This window comes from Lynx rufus, unplaced genomic scaffold, assembly GCF_022079265.1.
Source record: "Lynx rufus isolate CCGP_SWC_20201006 ecotype Redwood Valley unplaced genomic scaffold, mLynRuf1.p SCAF_2, whole genome shotgun sequence".
In the NCBI taxonomy this organism is placed as follows: domain Eukaryota; kingdom Metazoa; phylum Chordata; class Mammalia; order Carnivora; family Felidae; genus Lynx; species Lynx rufus.
Window position 1 is genome coordinate 165,937,675 of NW_025814834.1, and position 26,604 is coordinate 165,964,278.

Consider the following 26,604-nt stretch of genomic DNA (forward strand, 5'->3'; position numbering starts at 1 on the left):
CCTCCCTCTCTCTCTGCCCCTAACCCACTTGCATTCTGTCTCTGTCTCTCTTGAAAATAAATAAGCAGTAAAAAAAAAAAATTAATGAAATAAAATTAAATTAAATTAAAAGAGAGAGAGCACTCTGGTATCTACTAGAGAAGACAGAAGATAGAGTGTGCATGGTCAGGGGACTATATATATATCTATCTCCTTCCCCATGACATTTTTCAATGATGCCAGGGCAGACTAATTTTGGCAGTGGTGGGGAGATAAGAGGAGCAGGATATTTGCCTTGCATGATTTATGGAGGTGCAGCAGAAGTGAGTGCAGAGATTTTGCTAGTCTATTGGTTTTCACCCTGGGGGAGCAGCTGGGGTGGCTGCCAGTTTCCATCCTGACAGGTGTTGAATGGTTTAGCCAAATGTCATTGTGCTGGGTGATTTAATTCTATCACTCAGCAATCATCAAGAAGCTCACAAACTAAAGTGGAAGATAGACATGCTAACAATAAAACAATGTAACGTGATACATATAAAAATGGACTTACATAAACGTTTCCAAAAAAAGTATAAAAGAGAGCATTCTGTCTGAGGCATCACAGGAAGGTGATGTTCTATCAGGGTGGTGATAGAAACTAGGCATATACCAGATGGACAAGGGAAGGATGAGAAGAAAAAGAAAACTTTTTCCAAGAAAAGTTAGCTAGACTCTATGAACAAAGGGAAGCATGAAATGGTACACAATTGATGAGAAGCAATGAGCAGCTTGGTACTGCTGGAGCACAAATGAAAGAGAATGGCAGATGAGGACACAAAGACACAAATGACATAGGCAGGGATCAGGGTATGGGGGATCCTATAGTCATGCTAAAGTGCTTAGACTTTATCTAGTAAGTAATGCAGACCTCTTGAAAGCCTCTAAGAATAGAAGGGACATGGTCTAATTTTCCTTTAAGAAGAATCACTCTGACAGTATTATTGGGGAATGGTTGAAGACGCAGATTAGGGACAAGTTAACTGGGAGGCTTCCAGGAGCATCTGTCTACAAGGAGTACTAAAATCTTATTAAGCACATAATAAAATGGAGAAGATAATATTTATCAGAACTTAAGTGTGGGGTTAGAAATAGTACTTATAAGAATACAGACTGGAATCAGTCTGGAATCAGACTGCTTTGGTTTGAATCCCACCTGCACTGAACAAGTTCCTTCAGGCTAAGGAGGATCCAAGGTGCTACAGGAGGGAAGAAGAGTGGACAAGTCTTACGGAGAAGATGAATATCTTGCAGAATCTCAAATTTCATCAGGAACTCTTGATACATCCATTTCCACTCAACTATTCCTCCCCCTAGTCTTAAAGAACAGTATGACATTCAGTTGCTAAAAATCGTACTTAGTTCTTCATGCATCTGGCTACAAAATGGCCCTAATTCTTCATCTCTCCCTGTATCCATGACCTTGCTGTGTGACACTGCAGTTCTCACTAAAGGCAGAGGCTATTTTCATACCCCTTGAGGTATGGGCTGGTCCCAGGACTTGTTTTGGCTAACAGAAAATTGTGGAGGTGGTTATCAGTTCTGAGCCTAGCCCTTAAGCGACTTTTTGTATTTCTACTTGCTCACTTTCATTTCTGCCACAGGCAGAATGTGCCCAGGTTATCCTGCTGGACAAATGTGTATGGTAAAGCCAGTTTACCCCACTCATCCCAGCTGAGACCTAGAGATTAACCAACAGCCAGGCAAATCCAATCATGACAGCAAGTCCAGCCAATATCAGCAAATCTACCTAGCTAGCCACTCCAGGCACTTAATGTTGTAGGGCACTCAGGTTTGATGATTAATTTTTATGCTACAAGAGATAAATGATAGTCCCCGTGACTGCATTTTCTTACATCCCAGGCATATCAGTTACATCACACAAAGCCCTAAACTTCTACCTACCAAACAGATCTCAAATCCATCTGCATTGCTCTACTCTAGACTAAAAATCGTTACCAGCTCACCTGAACTACTACTATTGCTTTCTCTGCTTCCACTCTAGATGCTTATAATCTGTTCTTCAAATATCCGGGAGACTGGTGTAAATCAGATCACCTCAGTCATTACCCTGTTCAAAACGCTTTAATTTCTTCTTACTGCTCTAAGAATACAATCTAATTCAAGTTCCTCACCATGACCTCTAAGCCCAGCATAGTCTGCCACATGGCTGGGATTATTCTCTCAAAAATGGTTTCTTCAAAGAAATGTGAAATCAGTTCCTATTAAGAAATCTCTGCATGTAGAGGTGCCTGGGTGGCTCAGTCGGTTAAGCTTCCGACTTCGGCTCAGGTCATGATCTCATGGCTCGTGAGTTTGAGCCCTGCATCGGCTCTGTGCTGACACCTCGGAGCCTGGAGCCTGCTTCAGATTCTGTGTCTCATTCTCTCTCTGCCCCTCCCCCACTTTGTGCTCTGTCACTCTGTCTCTCAAAAATAACTAAATGTAAAGAAAGCTCTGCATGAAGAAAGGAATATTATTTTGGTAAATGTACCAAAATATATCAAAATGAAATAGTTTGTTTGGCAGACACAGAAACTGAAGATCTGATTTTTCTAAACAACAAAAAATTAAGGTGGAGAATAAGAGGAGAGGAAGAAAGAAAAAGGAACAACACATTGGTGATCCAGTGTATAACACCGAAACAACAGAAGGGTACGGTCGGATGAAAAAGAGATCCACATTTGGGGCTTTAGAAGAAGCCAAGAGGTCAAAACAATGCTTTGGGAAGGATAGAGCCTAGCTGTTTTCTGATTTCACCCAAGAGAAAATATGGAGAAATGGGTTATCTCTGAGGTAAAAGGTATTAGCTGGAAGATTAGACATGAACTCACACTCCCTAAGCATGAGCATTGCTGAATATCACTTAATATTTGTACAGAGTACCTTGAGCTAAAAAATGCTTTTGCATACTTCCTTTGTTTTATACCTGAAGAACTCCGGGTTCCGTGAGGTTCAGTGCACAGTAATTAGTTTTCATTTTGACTTTAATAAAGCATGCTAACTTGATGACTCACGTGATCCATGAGTCTATAAGTCTTCCAGGAATGAACTTTGACTTATATTTTTTTAAATGACCCTCAAGCCACTGATTTCTAGGATTGAAACAAGTTGAGAAATAAAGACTACCAAAGATGCAAAGTTCTTAAACAACATGGCTATGGTCCCAGAATACCAAAGTCAACACAGGAATACCTATGAAAGGCATTTGGTCCAGTCATGGGCACTCATCAGATTGGTGTTCATCTCCCAGAAAATGCTCTTCAATAGAAAATGCAGTTTGTCAGTGCTTCATCACTCAGCTGGTATAGGTTTTCTAGCACCTGGCTGCCACAAAGCCTTCTACTTTGGCCCCTTGCAATAGGAGGTGAAAATGAAGAAAAGCAGCTGGGTTATAGCATTCCTGGAATTTCTCTTCAGTGGAATGACAGTGGATAGTGGACAGGTATCACAACATGGCCCATAACTCTACTCAAGAAGAGACACTTCTGAGCCAACAGAAGTGGTGCAAGAGATAGAAATTCCTTTTAACATTGCTTCCTACACTGCCTACTCTGCCTTCTCTCACTCTGCTCCCTTTACCAGATATTTTTTTTATCTTCTCTGTGCCCATACCCTGCGTGTCACTTAGATTCCAACTCACTCTACTTCCCTATGAAGTCTTCCAACTATTACAGCCCCCAGTGATCTCTTTCTTTAATAAATATATAAAAATCAGAATTCATTCTCTCTGCATTGCTAAAACATCTCTCTAACACACACACACACACACACACACACACACACACACACACACACAGTATGTACTTCAAGTATTTGTACCATATTTCAATCCAGAAATCTATCCTTATCCTTTTTTCTACCTTTTATTTCTCCAATGCATTTACCAATCATAAAATTTGATCAGTCCATCTCTGGAGTATCTCTTGAATCTGATCATTCATCTCCAACCCCAACACATCCCCCTACATCAGTTACCTTTACTTGTTTGGTCTGTAATTTATCTTGCCCAAATCTCCCTTTCCAATATATAGAATGTAAGTAAAGTAGTCTTAGTAAAATGCAAATCAGATTGTGTCACCCTTCTGAATAACACATTTTGGTGATTCCTTGTGTTCTCAAGATATGGGTCTCAATTTCTTTACATAGTTTACAAAACTCTACATAATCTGGCCTATGCTTATCTCTAATCTAGCTTCATCTTTCACCATTTCCCCAAATCACACTCACTTCTAGACTTTTGTAAATGCTACCAGCCACTCCTGAACACTCTTCTCCCTGCCCTTTGACTGGCTAACTTTTACATATTCTTCTTATCTCAGCTTAGAGACTTCCTCAAAAATCCTCTGGGACCTCCATATACCAATATAGATATTCATCCTATGTGATACCACAGTATCCTATATTATCAACATTTTACAGAGACAGAGCTCTTAGTTCTAAACAATGAAACCGACTTCAGTTAATCAAACAGCACACAAATATTTTAAATATTAGGTAGCTAATAGAATCCCTGAGATGGCTAAAGGATGGGGCTTCGATAATACCAGGCCAGTGATAATGCACCAGGCCCCACTGTCAAATGGCTCCATGGAGGCACTATGACTGCCTTGGATGAGCAGAGACACAGCTGGTGCTGGGCACTGGGTACTACCATGAGTACCCCTGCCCCTTCCTCTGATTGGTGGAGCCCAGGTCACAAGTCTGTGCTCTCACTGCAAGGAAAGCTGGAAAAATAAGCTCTTGTCTTCGGTCTTGGGGATGCCCAGGTTAATCATTTTGTTTAAGAGCTCTGGGGTGAATAGCCATAACCACTTCTTAATTTCAAAATGGATAATGAGTTTCTCAAAAAATGTTAAAGTCATCAGCTTGTATAGTATATATTTTGTCCATTTCCAGTAGGCAGTACCATGTCTGTTCTGGCAAACTGAGGCTTATGGAAATGTGAAGGAAATAAGGCCATCTACTCTCTGAGGTCTCCCCACATACCAATGAACAGGAAGGTGAGGTGGAGAGCAAGCAAGCATTAGTGACAGGCAAGGACATGAAAAGGGCTCATCCTTAGCAAACTGGAAGGACATAAAGTCCTCAGCCTCATTGTAACTGGGGTGCTGAACGGGGCCAATGAAGCAGCCAGAGAGGGTTGGAGGTGCTGCAATATGCTTCCATAACACTCCATATCATGATTATTCCAATCATGGCACTTAAAAAATTTTATTCAATAGTTTGTTAGTTTCTTGTTTTCCTTGCAGAATTACACCATCTGTGATGATGGGGACAATGCCCATCCCTGTCTGACCCATAGACGATATGTAATAGATGTTTTAAAAAGATGTAAGTGAGTGAATAAATGAGGGTGAAGATGAGGGCACAGAGGTGGTAGAGGGAGATGAGTGCCAGAGAATAGTGCCAGTTTCCAGTGGGGTGACCCGGATCAGCTCAGGCCTGATGCTAGCCACTCCCACACAGCTTCTTTCTTTCCAATCCACTTGTCATTCTCTTTGGGAAGGATTGAGGTCTCTGGAAAACAGCCAAAAAACTGTTATGGGAACGGCAAGCCCAAATAATGCTCAAGCATCAGGAGGACCTAAGTGCTGAAAGCCACTTCTGTTCCCCTTCTCTCAGCTGAGGGGGTGGGAAAGGGTTTGGAAAGCCCTAACTCCTTTTAGAGAGACTTAGAAGGCATATAAAGGCCCCTGGTTGAGGACTTGCTTCCTCATTCTGCACTTCGTGCCAGAACTCTCAATCCTTCACTGAGAGAAAATGTCCATCCAGTAAGTATCTCTGAGAGATGTTTTTAAATGCCTTAGTGGGTCGATAGTAAATGGGCTATTTCAAGGGGTCTTGAAGAGGATTGATGGCCTGTTTATGGGAGGCCTCCAGTCTTGACAGGGAAAATTTCTTCCTATTTATATATTGAAGCATATATCTAGCACTTAGGTCTAAATTACTGTGGGATTTTTGTGACTGGGCCTTGAAAGCAGTGGTGAGCATGAAGGTTGTAATGAGGCAGGTCTAGGTTCCAGCCATTTCCTAGCTATGTGATTTTGGACAAATTACTTAACTTTTTGTAGTCTATGTTTTCCCATATATAGAATGAGCATACAAGTATTTACCCATTGTGGTGTTGTGACATAAGTGAGCTAATAGCATACAAAGTTCTTTTTATGGTGTGTGGCACATAGTAAGTGCTTAATAAAAGATGGCTATCATAATTAGGGAGTCTGATCAGAGTTCCCACTCTAAGAAGTTCTAAAATGGAGCCAAAGTGAGGAGGCAGAAAATAAGCAAGAATATTACCTGAATCTCCTAGTCAGACTATTTTTAAAGGGCACCGTAACTCTTGGAGACTGTTGAAGAAATGAGATGATAGGAAGAGATGATAGTATAATATAGGTGAGTAACAGAGAATGAGTTACTAACCCAAAAAGCTGTCATCTCCCTACTCTTGGAGATTCTTTATGAAGCAAGAGGATCAACAAAGCAGTGCAATAGGGCAGGGTAATTCTGTGGGAAGGATTCTGTCGGGAAGTCAAGAGATAGCAACAGGATTAGTTGATTTCAGAAATATGGGAAAACTGCAGAAGGCAGAATTAAGTCCACCATGACATTAAACGGGAGGTCATTTCCCTTCACATCAAAGGTGGAGGACTGACCCAGGGGCCCTGCCTTGCAAACCTGGTGACTTTTCCAGCCCCCAAATACCATGTGCTCCCAGCAAAGGCTAGACTGGCAGTGGTGCATTGTCATTGATCCAGAGGCTGCCTTCTCTCCTTAAGTTGTGCCTCTGTCTCAGTGGACTTTTTTGAGTATCAACATGGGCTTCTTCCCCATTATTCCACCTTTTCAGAGTTGAACATCCTGCTGGTGGTTACAAGAAACTGTTTGAAACTGTGGAGGAACTGTCCTCACCACTCACAGCTCATGTTACAGGTTGGTCTCACCGGTCTTGAAACCATCTTCTCTTTTTTGTCGAGATCCCTCTTCACTGGCTTTTGTTCATTGGCATCTCTCAGTAGTGTTTCCCACTGTGGGCTACAGACAGGGGAATCTGGAGGTGTGGCCTTTTTGTATCAGAAACCTATTTCCTCTCATTTACCCTTTATTTCCCTAATGTAGAAAAATCCTGCCTGATTGGAATCTCTTGGGGACTGAGACTACACCTTTGTCATCTTTAAACTAGTCAGTGCCTAACTCAGTGTCTGGCACATAGTAAATTTCCTATAACTGTCTGTTCCATCAGTGTCCGGATAAGTGAGGACTGGGTGACAAGCATCTGGAAACATTACAATAAAGGGTGGTAGGTTTCGTGCCTGTTACATTGCTTCTGTCTGGAGTCAGACAGATGTAGGTGCTAATTGCAGCTCCATTATTTTACTGGCGTGAATCTCACAAGTTACTTAAACTTTCTGAGCCTCAGTTCCCTTACCTATCAAAAACCAAACTTTCCCTCATGGGGATGTTGTGAATATTGAGTAAGACTAATTGAAAGTCACCTAGTATTCAACACAAAGCAATCAATAAGTAGTTATTATTACTATTGTTAGCATCATTCAAAGACCTCATATGACCCGTACAGCATCCTTGCTTGGATATGGCAAGTCTCTCCCCTACCCCCATTTCCTCTTCTGTAAAATAGAAGAGATGAGCCAAATGCTCTTTCTCAGCCAGATTCTGATGCTAACAATTTAGGCTCTAGCAATGAAATTAATGTTATGCCTTTAGTTAAGTCATGCTCTCTTAAAGTTTTTATCAGAACTATAAATTCTTAGGAAGCAGGCTGCTGAAACTGAACTGTTGGGAATAATCCATTTGTTTAAAAAAAGTTGGTAAGGATTATGCAAACACTGCACTTTTCAATAGATAAAAGGGCACAGACCTTACTGCTTAAACTAAAAGTCTTAGGCCTTTGTTGTGTACCCCTCATTTTGCAGATGAGGACACTGAGCCCTAGAGATGTCACATGGCAAATCCTGAACCAGAATCCAGGTCTCTGACACCCAGCCCTGTGCAATTCCTGCTACAGCAGGTTAACCTTCATCTGGACAGTAGCCCATACCCTCAATGGACCCTAGATTTCAAAAAGCCAGTATTATTGTTCCATTTAAATGCTCTTCTCTATTGAAATATCTTTTTATGGTGTTTTGATCCCTGCTCCTAATCTACCTCTCCTATTCCTCACTCCATCAAAATATATCAAGAAATTTGAGTTTTTTCTTAAAAGGCAAATGTATTGATACCTGGGGAAATCTGTTAGGTAGAGAATCCATTTCCTCAAGGGCCCTTTCCTTGTCTCCTTCCAACCCTTTATCCAAACTCAGGCATTGTGACATTTCCCGCCACTTGGTCTCCTAGTGAAAGGAGAGTCAAGTCAGCAGGCATTTTTGTCAGGGCTGCCCAGCATGAGAACTGGGAATGAAAGTCACTGCCAGCTTTACGAAGAGGCTGCCCAATTGAGCTGCTAATATAATCACCACACCTTACCAGGGATGAGCACAGCAAAGGGCAGGAGTAAGAAGCAATGTTCTATGTCTCGCCTTCATCACAGGCAGGATCCCCCTCTGGCTCACTGGCAGTCTCCTTCGATGTGGGCCAGGACTCTTTGAAGTTGGATCTGAACCATTTTACCACCTGTTTGATGGGCAAGCCCTCCTGCACAAGTTTGACTTTAAAGAAGGACATGTCACATATCATAGAAGGTAAAGAATGCTAGGTCCTACTCCTCCTAGGGGTGAGACCTAGCTCAGCTCTTCCTCCTACGTGCTTCTGAACCTCTTGAACCCAAGAGGAGACCTACATATTTGCTTACTCTCAGAATCCACTGGGCCAGTGCATTTGCATAGGTACCTGGGAGGTGTGCCATGATAAAGAACCTAAGAACTAGAGCTTTGGGGTCCAACATGCCTGACTTCAAATTCTATATCTACCAGACACTATTTATCTAGGTGGGCAACGTTTGGCAAGATGTTAATCTCTAATTCTTGGTTTTGTCATCTCTAAAATGAGAAATAATAGAGTCTACTTCAGGATTCGTTACAAGGATTAAATGAAGCACCTGGGAAGCATTCAGTAATAATAAGTTGTTATTATTACAGTTACTGTTACAGTTATTAGACCATTGGTTTTCTTGACTCCTTTTCTTTTTTAATAATCAGAAAGGCCCCTGGGAAGGAGGGAGTGGGGCACAAAGAGGGAAGGACTAGATTATGTCATAATAATACAAGAAAGAGAAGTTTTCTAAAAACAGGGGATTGTTGCTAAAAGGCTTGAAGGCTTAAGCCATCACTCCAGGAAGTACCCATTAACACCACAATAAATAGTCTTATGCTTTAACATTCAGACCTGTTAGACACTTTGTTGATCACCACAGGTATCAGGAATTCTGAAGAGCAAATGGAGGCTTGAAGTAGTCAGGATACCTCAGAAGGTAATAGAAGAGAATTCGATCAGATCAAGCAAAAATTTAGCTAAGAAGTCAGAGAAAGCTTTCATATGCTCACTAAAGACCTTGGTACTTTTTCCTCTTCATAACTTTGTTTCTTCATCTATGACACTTTAAACACTTATTATACAGATTGCAGGAAGTGCAAAATCAGATTTTAATTGATTTTCCATGTGAGAAATCCTAGGCAATGTATGGGATATAGTTCGGGAGTTCTGCCTGTGCAAGATACTGGATTCAAGAATACCCTACTTTTAAAACTAGCAAAACAAATTTTACAATTGAAGAAAAAACAAGAGTGACAAAGAGAGACTGAAAAGAATATAATTCAACACACCATGTTCTGTATTTCTCCACTCAGTGTAGTTGATGGGTTATAGGCTACAGGAAGCTGGAGGTCTTATGTGAACTACCCACTGCATAGTGTGATATGGAGAAATGCGTGTTTCCTGGCTTGGGTCGACTTCAGTTCTAACCTAGCTTCATTACAGACGCCAACTGCTTAATTTCCGTGCTTGGACACAGCAAGTCCAAGCCACGAGCCTCAATTTCCTCATCTGTCACTGGGAGGTTCGTAAGGCATAAATTCAAGCTCACAGCATTGTCTCTTTCTTTCTTAGTCACCCTGAGAAAGTGACCTGACAATACTCTTTATTCTTGATGTAGTGGATTTAGGATTCCACATTCTCTCTGACCATTCTCAGCTCCATATGGACATACTGACTGGCCCTGCCTATGACCCTTTGCCATGTCTCTGTGTCCTTCAGGTTCATCCGCACTGATGCTTACGTTCGGGCAATGACTGAGAAAAGGATCGTCATAACGGAATTTGGCACTTGTGCTTTCCCAGATCCCTGCAAGAATATATTTTCCAGGTTACTGAAACTCAACGGCATATTATTAAAGACATTTTACATTAGCCCTTCTCTCTCATGGCTTGGAAGTTACTGGACTGAAAACTCCATTTGTTTCTGCAGGTTTTTTTCTTACTTTCGAGGAGTGGAGGTCACTGACAATGCCCTTGTTAACATCTACCCAGTAGGGGAAGATTACTATGCCTGTACAGAGACCAACTTCATTACAAAGATTAATCCTGAGACCTTGGAGACAATTAAACAGGTAGGACACAATGCTCAGGCAACATTGCTCAAGACTTTAGAATTTGCACCCTACCATTAATTGTGCAGTTTGGGGGAAAGAACACGAGAGCCAGATAGATTAAGTTTCACCTCCTTGCTTTGTCATCAACTACTACCTAATGTGAGAGGGCAAACTTTGTTCCTTCATCTATGAAATTTTAAACACTTATAATACGGGTTGAAGGAAAATCTTTAAAAATGCTTAACATATTCATTCATTCATTTGTGACACAAATATTTATTCAGTCCCTTCCATGTATCAAAACTTACACTAGATGCAAAGGACGCATCAGTAGGTAAGACAACATGGGTAAGACAAAAATCTGGAATAAGTTATTGAGTTAATGGGAAGCTATTGAAAGTTTTTGCTCAGAGAAATGGTATAAGCAGAGCTGTGCTTTAGGATATTTAATCTGGAAGGTGTGTGGGAAGAAAGAAGAGATAAGAGATGGTTAGGAGACCAGTTAGGGGAATTTAAGACCAAAACTAGAAATTCAGTGTAGTGTAAATAGAAAGGAATAATAGTCCCAACACTAAGTCTCTATATCAATAGCTGATTTATCATTCTCAGCAGACTATTTACTAAGGCTTAACATATACTCTCAATAGCTCATTCTTGTTTTTAATGTATGTTTGTAATCATATAAGAGTATGTGTTAGATCATTTAGAGAAGAACTTAAGCTGAGTTCTTTTGTTTTTTTAAGTTTATTTATTTTAAGAGAAAAAGCATGTGAGAGTGAACAGGGGAGGGGCAGAGAGAGAGGGAGAAAGAGAATCCCAAGCAAGCTCCCTGCTGTCAGCGCAGAGCCCATCATGTGTGACAGGGCTCGATCTCACAAACCATGAGATCATGACCTGGGCCAAAATCAAGAGCCAGCCGCTTAACCGACTAAACCACCCAGGCACCATGGAGCTGAGGTCTAAACCATTCATTTAACTCTGATAAGTAAACCTGTACTCAAATTGCTATGGGAATATAATTGCAAATATAATGTTCATGTATGGCTTCAAAACAGCCTTTATTAGGGGTCAGGTTCCATTGTCAACAGCACTCTACCTTGACTTCATATAAAAATATAGTTTTAAAAATCTGAAACTTTTTTATTACTATTACTAAAATAGCTTCCTAACCAGTGCCTTTGCCTCTAGCCTGATTCTCTTAAATACAACTTCCTTAATTCAGTAGAAGCAATGTTTCTAAAATTCAGGCATAAATGTGTTACGGTATCAGAGGCATCCACAGTTTCTAAAATAAAGTCCAAACAGGGCTTTGTGGCCGCCTGATTCTTCTTTCTCCTCCTGCATGCATGCCTTTGACAGCAGCCATGTTCGATGACTAGTAATCCCCAAACAGCACGTGCTATTTCACAATTCAATGCCTGTACATCAGTGTTCCCACTCCCTAGAGCACACTGTCATCCTTCTCCACCTGATTAACTTTTACTTGTCTTTCAAGCATTAGTTGGAGTCATTGTCCTTGAGAAGCCCTGCCTAATCTCCCAGTCTGGGTTAGATGACCCTTCTCTACAGATACCATTTTGCATTTACCAGCAATGTACTATATTTTATACACAGCGCTATCAAATAGAACTTCCTGTAATGATGGCAGTATTCTATACATCATTGTCCAAGTGCTATTGAGCACTTGAAATGTGACTACTATGACTGAAGAACTGAATTTAAAGTTTTATCTAATCATAATTAATCCACATTTTAATTACTACATGTGGCTACCATATTGGACAGCACAAGTCTAGACTACAGTTGTTGAAAGCAAAGACCATCTCTGTTTTCCTAGACCCTGGCACAGTAATATTAGCTCAATGAGTACTTGATAAATGAATGAATGTCTTGCCTATTATTTAAATAAGAATGCTAAAAACTCCCTTTAAAACACATTCTCCTAATCAAATAGGAAGAATTGTGGTTAAATAAATATATACCTCATCAATTATTCATTCGATAAATCTGTGTTGAGCCAGTCCCACGTAGAAATTCTAGTGCTGATTTTGCCAGCATGTGGCTCTGTATCCTTGAAAAAGTCACTTGACCTGTCTGGGACCTCAGTTGTTCTTTCTATAAACAGAGAGGTTTATGCTAGATTTGTGATTCTGAATTTCTTATGAGACTCCAAATTGAATTAAAGCGTTAAATCTTCTCCCCAAAAACATTTGCATTTAATTTAATTCCAGGAGATTCATGGTTCTCCTGAAGTCTATTTAGGTTAAGACTCTATACTAAATAGAATCTTGGGGTTTCTTTCAGTTCCAAATTTATACTCTCCGCAAGACAACAGGTTTGGTATTTAGATTATACTATACAAATTTGCCATTTTTGTAAAATAAAATTACTGCACATAAGCAGTTTCACACAATTTACCTAATAAAATAAGGGGGATATAAAGAAACCCCAAGATTCAAATTACCACTTTGAGGACAACCTGCATGTGCAAAAGGAAAGTGGCTAACTAGAGTAGCATCTGGTATACACTGAAGAGCACAACCAGGGACATCTCCAAGATTTCAGAGGTGTTGGGGAGTCAGCATGGGGGTCAGAGGAGAGCTCTGCACTGAAAACGGGCATTCAGGCAGACCTGAAAGAGGGTAGAACCCAGAAAGATGCAAAGAAAGAGAAAATGCACTTAGGGTGAGGCTGCAAGTGGTAGCAGTGAGGTCAGACCTAGAGACCAAAGGGGTAATACAATCTTTCTCCTTACATGGATGACCTCTGCTCTCTTTCCATAGGTTGATCTTTGCAACTATGTCTCTGTCAATGGAGCCACTGCTCACCCCCATATTGAAAGTGATGGAACTGTGTACAACATTGGTAATTGCTTTGGGAAAAATTTTTCAATTGCCTACAATATTGTAAAGATCCCTCCACTACAAGCAGGTCAGTTTACCAATTTGACTCTTCCTAAAATAAGTATCTATATTATGAGTAAGCTACCAGAAATACAGAATACCAGATCAGAATACCAGGATAGCACTATATATGGTGAAATTATTCTCAGATTGCCCTTGCCCCTATCCTACCAGGGACCGATGGTTAAGGGCACCATAGCAGAAAATGACAACTTGAAACTATAGAAAGCGAGTGGCCAAGTTGTTTTCTACAATGTTTCAAAAATATTGTGCATATGTGTATTTGATCATATAAGAGTTAGATTAAAGTTCAGGAAATGTTTATTGAGCACTTATTCATGTGCCAGGCAAGATTAAATTTTTAAACCAACCTATATGTATGAATAATTGCATGTACACATATATGAAAGTGTACTAAGTATTTTGCGTGTGTTTAATTCCCCAAACTCCAAACAAATCTATTAACTCATGTTAATATTATAGAGAAAGAATATTAAAACAGAAAGAGAGTACTCTTTAGAATTCTCCATTCATCCTCCATTCATTGCCAGAAATTTGATAACATCTTGGTGACAGAACTATTTGAATAAAAATGGATTTTTGTTTAGTATTGGGTAGCACGGTTCTGAAGATATAGTTCCTGAATCAGCAGCATTATTTGGGAAGCTGCTAGAAATCCAGATCCCCACCCGTGGTTGACTAAATGAGGAATTCTGGGTGTGGGCCCGCAGTGAGGATTTTTAAGAAGCTCTTTATGTCATCCTGAAGCACACTAAGGTTTGAAGACCACTGACCTAGCAGTAAACAAACTTTTATGTGCTTAAGAATTACTGTACAGAGCTAATGACACAAACCCACATATACTGTACTTTGTAGGAAACTTAAGAGATTATAAAAGGCATTTTGACCATACAAAAGTTTGCCTTTACTCCCTGACTTAGCACCTACCACCTCCAGTTGTACTATGTGACTCCCCTGTACTCTGCCTGCACATCACTATCTGAGTGCACTTTTCCAAATCTGCTGCTATTTGGATTTTCCTGGGTGACTGCAGCTTCTCATGAAATTTCCCTAAGAAACACCAATGACTGAGAAAATGAAAATAAGCTCTAAAACAAAACAAAACAAAACAATCAAGATCTGGAAATGTATTTCTTTACTTGCATGAGCTGTTCTAAATGCTTTGTATTAAAAGAGAAAAGAGAGGCTTTTTCCAAAGCCTTTTAAAACCGCTTTATTTCAGACAAGGAAGATCCAATAAGCAAGTCAGAGGTCGTTGTACAATTCCCCTGCAGTGACCGATTCAAGCCATCTTACGTCCATAGGTAACTTGAAGGCCTGCTATGAATCTTCAGGAAAACCAAGTTTAAAGATCTGTTTTGCCTACCTTTGATACCAATCCTGATCATGACATTTTCTTGCAGAAACCTAAATTTAAATGTAATTAATTTCACGTAGGCACTGTTGATTCATATAACTGAGCATACCTCATGTGCACGTATTTCTTTGTGGTTTGAAAATCAGTCCTTCCCATTCACAAGTTTATTTGTGTTTCTAAACAGTTTTGGTTTGACTCCCAACTATATTGTTTTTGTGGAGACGCCAGTCAAAATTAACCTGTTCAAGTTCCTTTCTTCATGGAGTCTTTGGGGAGCCAACTACATGGATTGTTTTGAGTCCAATGAAACCATGGGGGTAAGACTTACATTTACTTACCAGATTCATGCTTCTGAAGAAGGTGTTTCATAATGTATGCTGTTTTCCTTTTTAAATCCATCAAAATATTTTCCTCACTTTTCAAGGTTTGGCTTCATATTGCTGACAAGAAGAGAAGAAAGTATCTCAATAATAAATACAGGACCTCTTCTTTTAATCTTTTCCATCACATCAATACTTACGAAGACAGTGAGTTTCTGATTGTGGATCTCTGTTGCTGGAAAGGGTAAGAAAGGACATTGGATAATATTATGTCTCCAGTCACTCCGAGAAATTAGGGACATTTTTCAGCGATGCTTGCAATATTTAATCTGAATTACATCTAGAAAAATAAAGTATGCTTAAGTCGCAGAATATAATTGAGAAAGCAGTAGGAAGGCTAGGTAATCAGAAGCACTCACAAACTGAATATTAAAACCACGGTTAATGACTGAAAACCGATCAGGTCTATGAACCTGACCTGAAACTAAAAAGTGCTATGACCTGATAAGTAAATTTAAACTTAACTTCACTGCAACTTGACAAGATCCCTTGGCAAGGGGGGGGGGGGGGGGGGCTTGAACTCCACCCACTCTGGATTTGAAAGAAAAAGGCATGCTTTCTTCAGAATACTGAGTCACCAAAAAGACAGTAGCCTCTAAAGACACAGATGGAATGATGATGGAGAAGCAGAACAGAAAGTATCATATAAGTCTGCTGTTATTTAAACATATCCATGAGGCAGGTTTGTTTGTTTGCTTGCTTGCTTTTCATGCAGCATGAGCATGGGCAGCAGCTTATGGCTCTAATATACCTGGGTCATTAGCAGGTTCTGAGTTGGAGAATGAAGGACAGGCAGGCACTTGTTCTTTTAAAAGGCATGAATTGTCTCTCCGAAATCATTTGCAATTGTCTGCGCTCATGTCTGACTTCTTACTTTTGCAGATTTGAATTTGTGTATAATTACCTATATTTAGCCAATTTACGTGAGAACTGGGAAGAAGTGAAAAAAAATGCCAGAAAGGCTCCCCAGCCTGAAGTCAGGAGATACGTACTTCCTCTGAATATTGACAAGGTAACCACCCTCTACACAGATTTCAGATATAACCAGAATGTTTCATCTCTCTCAGGATTTGTTCTCCTGCCTTATGTTTATACATAAAATCTTGAAATTTTAGAGCTGGAAGGAACTTTAAAAATATACTAATTCAACTCCCCTCATTTAACAAATGAGGAAACTGAAGCTCCAAAGAGTGACATGACTTAGCAAAAGCTAATGGCAGCAGAGCCAAAATGAAAACCAGGTTTTGATTCTAAATCTGCTGTTCTTTCATTTGCAAAATCCTTTAAAAATATTTTTTCTCAGTGAATAGTGCAGACCACTGATGCCTAGGATCCTTTGTCAATAGTATAAATAATTTAATTCAAATAATTTGAAATTCTAAAGAAATGAAGCTTAAAAAAGTACCCCTGTAGGGAAATCGGCCCATTATTTTGGTTTTCTGCAAACCATCTGAAGATACCACCACAGGATAAACACCATTAATAGCCTTTGGCAGTCATCTTTTCATCTCTGCTTTTTCTTCCTTGTATTCAGTGGCTCTCTTTTTAGAATATTAGATTAACATCAAGAAATTTTAGTGTGATAGAATACCAGTCAAAATCAAGAAAAATATAATTTTCACAATAGATACATGGACACACACTGGGTAAGACAGCTATATGGAATGTAAAACACTGTACTCAAAGCTTAGATCAGATGTACTGGGAAATAAACCCAGTTTAGAACTAGACACTATTGCTCTTAAGCAAGCTTGTAAGCTCTATGAAGAATGAGAAAAGAAGAGAAGGTTGAGGTGGAGTAAATGAGCTTCTACAAAGGCAGGGAGGGATTAAAAAAGCAAAACTTGATACAGAAGTATAAAGAAGTTGGTGGAGCTGATACATTAGGAGCATAGAGGAGATGGGCATGGGGCAGAGAGACTGGAAAGACAGATTGGAATGATTTTATATGGGACTTTAAGCACTTCTAACTTGGCCCTTAGGAAGCATATCTCTGGTATATGTAGTTTAGTGCCCATAAAATACCAAATGAATGAGTCCATTGATTTTAGTGAACTCTTATTTGACTAGTAATGGTAAAATCACAATCATCTTTAAATTAAGGAAATAAAATAAGATCATTTAACTTAAATATTCCTTACCTCAGTGTCTTCACATTCAAAAAGAGGAAAAAGGAAAGATTTTCCTAAATGTGTAGCCATCACTGTCTGAAGAAAGACCACCCAATTGTAAAATAGGGAACTTCAGTGATGATGAAAAATGGCTAATGTCACCCGAGACCCTACCTTCACTTTCTTCCAATAGTTATTAATTACCCACTGTAACACAGCATCGTACTAAATTATTTCAGTGCGTACATCAATAGGATATGCTCTTGCTCTCCTGGAACTCATCACCTAGTGTGGTAGGGAGGAGGAAGGTGATTCAGTAACGATAACACATGTCAGCATGAGACAAGTAGTGTGAGGGAGGCATAAATTGCTTTGGCTATTCAGAGGATGGAGCAGTCACACTTGTTTGGAGAGATTCATGGAACACAGTCATTTGCAATATTCTGGCAGAAGAGATGAAATTGAAGCAGATCAACTTAAGGCAGAAATAATAGTTTGAGGAAAGACAGAGAAGTGGGGAGGGACAGAAAAGCAGCAGGAACTGACTTAATCCAACTAGTTGGAACATAAGCATAAGTAGTGGAATACATTGTTGTGGGGGGGGCGGCGATAAAAAAGCTTAAAATGCAGGCTGGGGCGCCTGGGTGGCTCAGTTGGTTAAGCATCTGACTCTTGATTTTGGCTCAAGTCATGATCTCATGGTTTGCGGGATGCAGCCCCGTTTTGGGCTCTTCTCTGTGAGTGCAGAGCCTGCTTAGGATTCTTTTCTTCCTCTCTCTGTCCCTTCCCCACTCACACTCAGTCTCTCTCTCAAAATAAATAAACTTTTAAAAAAAGCAAGCTGGTAATCTCTGAAAGCATTTTTTTTTAAGTTCACTTACTTATTTGAGAGAGAGCACAAGCAGGAGAGGGGCAGAGGGAGAGAGGGAGAAAGAGAATCCTAAGCTGATAGCACAGAACCCCATGTGAAGCTTGATCTCAGGAACTGTGAGATCATGACCTTAGCTAAAACCAAGAGTCAGAGGATCCACAGACCGAGCCACGCAGGTGCCCTCTTTTGAAAGCTTTAAGGCCAGGATAAGAGGTGGTACTTTATTCGGCAGGTGATGGGAGACAGTGAAGGTTTCTGAGCAGAAGGAAACCATATTCAGAGCTAGGGGACTGGGTACTAAGTGTGCTGATTTGCATGGTTCTCTCTACTACTAAATGTCCGCCTTCCCTGAACAAGTCACTCAATCACTGTAAGTTCAGTTGCCTGCTCTGAAACCTAACTAAAGTGGACTAAATAATAACGAGGGTCATTTGCAGCTTTAATAACTTGATTTTCTAAAATAAATTTCTGAATAAGTGCTACTGGAAGTGTAAAAAGGACAGAGATGGGGACCTGGGATAGAAGACAATTAAAATTACTCAGGCGAGAGAAAAATGTAGTACCAGGAACAGGCAAACACAGACAAATATAAGAGCTCCTACAGGTGGAATTACAAGGGTCTTGCATTTGATTGGATGGAGGAATGAATTAAATCTTTGATATGCAAAATATCATAGAGATCCTGTAAGCCTATGTGTCTAGAATAGTGATACCTTTGGAAACAGGGAGTTAACAGGCAGAGCAGGTGTGGGGACAAATATGAATTGCAAAACTATGAGAAAGAGAGAGGATAATGAGTAAGGAGGTTGATTTCACGTCAAACAGAGCCAGGCTTGAGTTTCAGCTCTGCCACTTACTAGCTGGGTGATTTAACCTTAAATTTCCTTCTCTTGGTCTGTAAAGGGAAACATTTAACCTTGTTAAATTTCCTTTTCTTTATTTATAGCCATCTTACTGGGTTGTTGTGGTTGATAAATGAGTTGATATATGTCTGTTATTAAATAGAGCCCTTGACACAAAGTAAATGCTAAATAAATATTCGTCATCATCATCATCATCATCAACAACAACAAAATCAGTATCAAAACATCTTCATGAAATATGCTTCATGGGCTTTCATACATCAATGCAGGGCCTTGGGAGATCAATTAGAATTGATAGTTACTGATATTGAAATGATGATCAACTATATGAGAACACATAGATGAGACTGCTAACAGGAAAAAATAAATCTCATTTCAAAATACATTTTTTAAAAGAAACTTACCCATTTGTTTATTTTAAAAATGAATTTGAGGGGCGCCTGGGTGGCGCAGTCGGTTAAGCGTCCGACTTCAGCCAGGTCACGATCTCGCGGTCCGGGAGTTCGAGCCCCGCGTCAGGCTCTGGGCTGATGGCTCAGAGCCTGGAGCCTGTTTCCGATTCTGTGTCTCCCTCTCTCTCTGCCCCTCCCCCGTTCATGCTCTGTCTCTCTCTGTCCCAAAAATAAATAAATGTTGAAAAAAAAATGAATTTGATAGCCCAGAAAATGCTGAGAGAAGAAAAGATGGCCAGGCATGGAAGTTTGGGAAAGTGTCATGTACAGAAGTTGGTATAAAAAGAGGAGACAGAAAGGGAGAGAAAAAGTCTTTAAAGAGCCCTAGCTAGAGCTAAGAGAGGGCAATGCCACATTGGATAGGGCAAGAGGGTTTCATCAGTGCCCACTCCTATGGGTGAGTTAAAAGGATGAAGACTAAAAACCACACACTAGATTTGGTGATCTCCAAAGGGAGGAGGGTGAGAGAGGCAGCAATCAGGATTCAAGGCACTGAAGATGAGCAAGTGGTAGGATGTGGGAGCACTTACTGTAGTCCACACTGAAAAGTTTGGCAGTGAAGGGAAATATCGGACATAAATTAGGAGAAGGAGAGATAAGAAAGAGATTGAGGGAAGGGCTAAGGAGAGGAAAGAGTACAAGATGAGTGAAATTTCCAGTCTACTGATTAAGCTAATGGTAGTATCTTTAAAATACATCTTTATTTTTTTGAATAGGCAGTGCTTTCAAATGGTCAGAAATCAAAATGATATGAAAAAGTACACACTGGGAAATCTCACTCCAACTTCTGTCTACATCCAGTCCATACCACCTCCATTCACTTTCTATGTGTAACTTTTCATGTCTTTCCTTTTCTTTGGTTTGTTTGTGCAAATATAAGAATACACACACACACACACACACACACACATACATGTAACTATTATTTCCCACTCTCATACACAAAAACTTTCTATATCCACTGTTCAGTGCCCTACTTTTTTCATTTAACAATATATGCAGAAGACCTTGCTGTTTTCAACTGCACAGTATCCTGTTTGTGAACACACCCAAGTCCCACACTGCTGAGCAACAGAATTGTTTCCAATCTTTGGCTGTTACAGATGTTATGAGGAATAACTTTGTATATGTGTTCTTTCATACATGCATAGATATATGAAGAGGATAGATCCTCAGAAGTGAGATTTCAGGGTTAAAGGATAATTGCATCTATTAAAAAAAAGGGGGGGGGATGAAAAGGAGGAGATAGTTTGTTGGGGAAAGCAAAAGTAATGTTACAGATTTCTTACATAAAAAACTTTATTTACCAATAGAAAAAATAAGATAGAATGAAGTAAGATAATCAATTTAAACTTACAAGTTCATAAATAAGTCTGACATAAGCATTTGATCTCTTCTACCCAAAAACCACCAAGTGACTTAACACTCCATTTCACAAAATCTCATAAAACTCTCTCCATTTCTCTATTTGCTCTTTATCTCCCACCCCTTCCTCTACTATTTCCTCTTTTTTTTTTTAAAAAAATTTTTTTTTCAACGTTTATTTATTTTTGGGACAGAGAGAGACAGAGCATGAGCAGGGGAGGGGCAGAGAGAGAGGGAGACACAGAATCGGAAACAGGCTCCAGGCTCTGAGCCATCAGCCCAGAGCCCGACGCGGGGCTTGAACTCCCGGACCGCGAGATCGTGACCTGGCTGAAGTCGGACGCTTAACCGACTGCGCCACCCAGGCGCCCCTACTATTTCCTCTTAATGCACCGCTTAATACACCACCAGAAAAATCCCCTCCATCCTCCTCTTAGAATGTTCCTCTTTCTCCTTCTCCTTCTCCTTCTCCTTCTCCTTCTCCTTCTTCTAATCAAAAACTGGCTTTCTTCCGAGGATACTGATCTCTCCAGCAGCAACCTCCAGTCTTCTACAGCCCTTATATCACTTGGCCTGGGGTTAGGGTAGGGGTTCTCTTTGTCCCACTTTTATGCATCCAGATTCACTGTTCCTTCCATCCACTCTTTAAATATTCCAATTTTAAATCTCACTTCAACGAATTATATAGTCAAGTGGCATATACACCTCTCATTCCCTCATTATTGTTGTCATCTACGAACCACCACTCACTCACTTCCCCTCCTGGCTCAATGTCACACTCCCCAGATCTCTCCTGACTCTTGGTCATTTCCATATATACATCATAGGTGATTCTTCCAACAATTTGTCCTCTCAGTTCCTTGACCTCTTGCACTGATCATGTCTTCCACTCTATCTCAGCCACTCACTCCCCATAGTCACACACTTGACCCTGCCATTACCTATGACTGTGCTCCTTCCAAAATCTTAATTTTGTGCATAACATACTCTGACTATCACCTCCCATCTTTCAAGATCAATTGTCCTACTGTGATTCTTTCCAGGAACCTCCAATCCACTGAACCTACCACCTTCTCACTATACCTCACTCCACTGAGAACTTACCTGTACTCATTACTTAACTAAAATTCCACTGTCAACAATTATAATCTTAGATCTTCATTTCTCTTACCTTTATTGCTTTATTGAACTCATTTGTCAAAACCACAATCCTAGTTAAATTCAACTCTCCACCCACTCTACACTTGTACCTTCAAGGCTGAAATTAGGTGCTGAAAACACACAATCATGTTAATTGGTTCATTTTTAAATACATGACCACAAACCTCACTGCTACATTTCTCAACTTCATTTACTCTCCCACTTTGCTAGTTAAGTATTTCACACCCTCCTCTCTTCAAACTTCTAACACCTCCCACCTCCACACTCATACTCAGCTGATGGCTCTGCTTCCTATTTTATTGAAACAAATGAAAGAAATCAAAAAAGAACGTTATACTCCTGCCACCACATCTCCCCACCCACCAGCATCTGTACTTGTATTGAATTATCTTTCATCCCACCCAGAACTAATCCTTCCCATTTTCCCTTCCTTACCCACTCAAGGACATCACCCAAGCAATTCTCCCCCTTTCCTGTATCATTACTCTCCCTTCTCACTGGATCACTCATATCCTACCATTATTTCGGCCTCTTACAAAATCCTTCTCTTGACTCTTCTTGGCCCCATCGGCTATCCTCATTCCTCTCCTTGTATATTACCTCTTAATGCGAGAGGGCACTAGAACTCAGCCCTTCTTTTTGTCTTCTTTTTGTACATTCATTCCTTTTGTAAAGACTCATACTTTAAAGCAGCCTATATTCACATTTTCAACTTCCTTTCAACTCAAGCTTCATATATGCTACTACCAACTCCAAGTCTCCATTTAGCTGTCCAATAGACAGCCCAAGTTTAGTAAGACAAAATCTAAATTTCTACTCTTCCTCTACCAAACCATTTACCCCACCTGCAGTAGTCCCCATCTTTGCTGTGACAGCTCCAACCTTTAATTATTTAGGCCAAACACCTTGGAGTCATCCTTGACTCCTCTCTTAATTTCATGCCTCTTCCCCACCCCATAGCCTATCTATCAGGAAAACCTCATGACCCTACCTTCCACTTCTCGCTGACTCCAGTGCTACCTAGTCTGAACTCCAGTTCAGCCTAGTCTGAACTACTGTTTTCTTTTGACTGGACCACTACGTGACAGACTAGTTTCCCCAGCTGCATTCTTGCTTCTCCCCTACTCCCAAGGGTAGTCTCGACAGAGCAGCCAGAGTGATTCTTTTAAATATCATAGCATGCCAATCCTCTGCCCAGAATCATTCCACGGCTTCCCATCTCTCACTCAGAGTAAAAGACCAAGTGCTCACAATGACCTATAAAGCTGTACACAAGACAGCTCTACCCTCCTCTCCAGCTCCTTTTCCCCAGGCTCAATTAGTTGCAGCCACACTGGTCTCTTTAATGTTCTTCAGCTATATTTGGCATCCTCCTACCTTAGGCCTTTGCACTGTTTATTCTCTTTGTTTAAATGTTCTTCCTGCCCTGTTGATTTCTTCACCCCTTGCAAGTTTTGTCCCAAATGTCACCTTTTTGATGAAGCCCACCCTCACCACCGAATAAAATTGTGACTCACCTACCCTTCACACTTTTGATCTTCCTAACTCTGCTGTATAGTTTTCTCCCCGTACTCATGATACACTATACACTTTTAAATTATATTTATTGTTTATGTTCCCCAACTAGAATGCAAGCTTCATGAGGAGAGGGAGTCTATTCTCTGAAATATCCCAAATGTCTAAAACAGAATCTAGCACAAAACATGTACTCAAGTATTTGATATACATATTAGTAAATAAATGTGTTCCTAGAAAGACCTCATGGTATCCTTTCATAAAATAATCTGAAAATCACAGGGTGGGATAAGGGGTTGACAGATCTTAGACAACATCTGGTCCAAGAGTTTTTCTGCATTTTTTTTGACAACATAACTATATGATTTTTTTCAAGCAAAATCAAAATATATCAAAAAGATACATTGTATCTTTATAGTACAGATAAACACTAAATGAATCCCTAGAGTTTGAAGTCTTTTGTCATTCTACAGGAAAACATTTTTTTTTCCTCAGAGGCCCTCCCTTAGAGCCCTAAATTTTCTTTGAGGACAATTTCATTGGACACATGTGAAGATTAAGGGCCTAGAGGTTACACAACTTTCCCAGGGATACATAGGCAGTGACTCACACAGGCACAGACAGCTTTCCCAGTAGTGCACTTGGTTGGGTTTGCTTGCCTGTAGCTGTCTGCACTTCTCCTCCCTACACATTGATTTAAGAAACAAAGAACTCAAGAGACAAAACTCAGGAAGACTGCATTTATGGCGGCTTGATTTTTTCCTTCCTTCTCACTGAGGTTTCTGTTATCCTCTTTCCTTAGGCTGACACAGGCAAGAATTTAGTCACACTCCCCAACACAACTGCCACTGCAATTCTGTGCAGTGACGAGACTATCTGGCTGGAACCTGAGGTTCTCTTTTCAGGGCCTCGCCAAGGTGAGATGATTTAGCGAGGGAACAAACTGTTCCATTCAGAAATTAACTTGAGTTTCCCTAAGCATGTCCTCTATTTTGTAGCATTTGAGTTTCCTCAAATCAATTACCAGAAGTATGGTGGGAAACCTTACACATACGCGTATGGACTTGGCCTGAATCACTTTGTTCCAGACAGGGTAATTAATCCATCTTACCTAATGCTAGAAAAGTAGTTTGTGTCCTCTACTAGCCAAGTAAAGCACATTGACTGATTAATTGATCGATTTCTCTTTCTTGCAAGCAGCTCTGTAAGCTGAATGTTAAAACTAAAGAAACTTGGGTATGGCAAGAGCCTGATTCATACCCATCAGAACCCATCTTTGTTTCTCACCCAGATGCCTTGGAGGAAGATGATGGTAATGAAAGCAATGGATATGTCTGAACACTTTCTTTTTATTGAAATTCTATATGTTAGTGCATTAGGAGAGAAGCCACAGTGTTTACTCCCTAATGTTCAGATGTGATCCTTAATACTACTGAATGGGAAGCACTAAAGAATTTAAACTTATTTGAAAATAAGTTTCATCTATGGCCAATATCACTGATTACTCATGGGAAAACGTTAAAGCACCATCCGTGTCATAATGGAACATCATTGTCTACTCTAGATGGAGGGAAGGTGAAGAGAGAACAGCGTGAATTCTGTTTTTGCCTTTCCTGATTTAGATAAATTTCTGAAAAAGGGTAGACTTCTAAGGGAGAGAAATTGAGTATTTTAACAGATCAAAGAGAATGAGAACGAGGCTTTGTGCCTCTACTTTGGGTTTGTTCTTTTATAGTAAGCCAGAGCTGCAGCCTGTAACACAGCAACTCAATTACAAAGCATCAGTCTTTGTTAACTATTGATTAGCTGAGACAGGAAGGTAGATTATACTCTCTAAGATTAAAATATGGAAAATCACAGATAAATGAATAAAATAAAGAATTATAGAGCCATTTCATGCTGAACAATTTTACAAATAGAGCCAACCCAGACAAAACTGCAAAATGTTTGCTCCCATTTTGTTAGAAGGAAGTAAGCTTCTAGCTAGGTCTTGGAAACTACAGAAATAATACACCTTACTGTTTTCAAAGTCTTTTAATATATATTTTTCATCTGATTGTCACACTTTTTTTGCAGTAAGTTATGTTAAATCTTATGTTACAGATAAGAGCACAGATCCATTCAATTAATAAGATTTTAATGAACAGCTAACTCTGTCCTAGTAATTGTATTATGCTACTGGGATATAACAAGTATCCCAATGACAATCCCAGAGACAAGACAGATATGGTCACTTCCTTCCTAAAGCTGATACTGTAGGGAACATAAAGAGTTTGAAAGACCTCTTCAGGGTGACCACATTTGTCAGTGCAATACCTTCTATATTATTTCAATGACATTTAATCTATGGTCCTGGGATTTTTTTCCTTCTTTTAATTTAACATTGCCTTCCTTACTTTTGATTAACAGGTGTAGTTCTGAGTGTGGTGGTGAGCCCTGGGGCAGGACAAAAGCCCGCTTATCTTCTGATTCTGAATGCCAAGGACTTGAGTGAAGTTGCCAGGGCTGAAGTGGAGATTAACATCCCTGTTACCTTTCATGGGCTGTTCAAAAAATCCTGAGCACATTCCAGCAAATTATATTTCTATTGACAGAACTAAGAGAAACAGTCAGGTCTGCAATCAAATTCTGTTCAATTTTAGCCTGCTGTATTATATGGTTTTAACTTGCACATGCACACAATTTTTGCAATATTTTACAGAAAGCACAAAGTTGAGCAAGCAATTCCTTTACAAAAAAAAAAAAGTACGTATTTAGATAATCATGCTTTCTCTGAGACAGACAGACCATAAGTAAAAACTCTATATAGTTAGTAATCAAATAGAAAATGAATGTGGATTTATCAAACTTTTTGGTTCCTATTATAAAAGTGTATTTTAGGTACCCATCTGCTCCAAGTATTTTTTAACATTTAAAAGCCAAAGTTCTCTATACCAGATTTGTATGTGGCTTTGCTAAGTCAAAGCAGTATCAAGCAAAAAGGCTTAATTCCTAAATATCAGACCAAACTTTTTCACAAACCAGGAACTATCATCTAAGGGTAACCC

At 39.8% G+C, this 26,604-nt stretch overlaps 1 protein-coding gene across 1 annotated transcript; it reads left to right on the forward strand.

The window, feature by feature from the left end:
* The first annotated feature begins 5,778 nt into the window (after positions 1–5,778).
* RPE65 (retinoid isomerohydrolase RPE65) lies at positions 5,779–26,118 on the forward strand. Its single transcript, XM_047085403.1, has 14 exons — positions 5,779–5,789; positions 6,866–6,948; positions 8,564–8,714; positions 10,225–10,332; positions 10,435–10,576; positions 13,342–13,489; positions 14,705–14,786; positions 15,024–15,156; positions 15,264–15,403; positions 16,102–16,231; positions 24,360–24,474; positions 24,556–24,650; positions 24,758–24,869; positions 25,967–26,118. The coding sequence occupies exons 1-14, from the start codon at positions 5,779–5,781 to the stop codon at positions 26,116–26,118; spliced, it is 1,602 nt and encodes a 533-aa protein (XP_046941359.1).
* Positions 26,119–26,604: the final 486 nt, after the last annotated feature.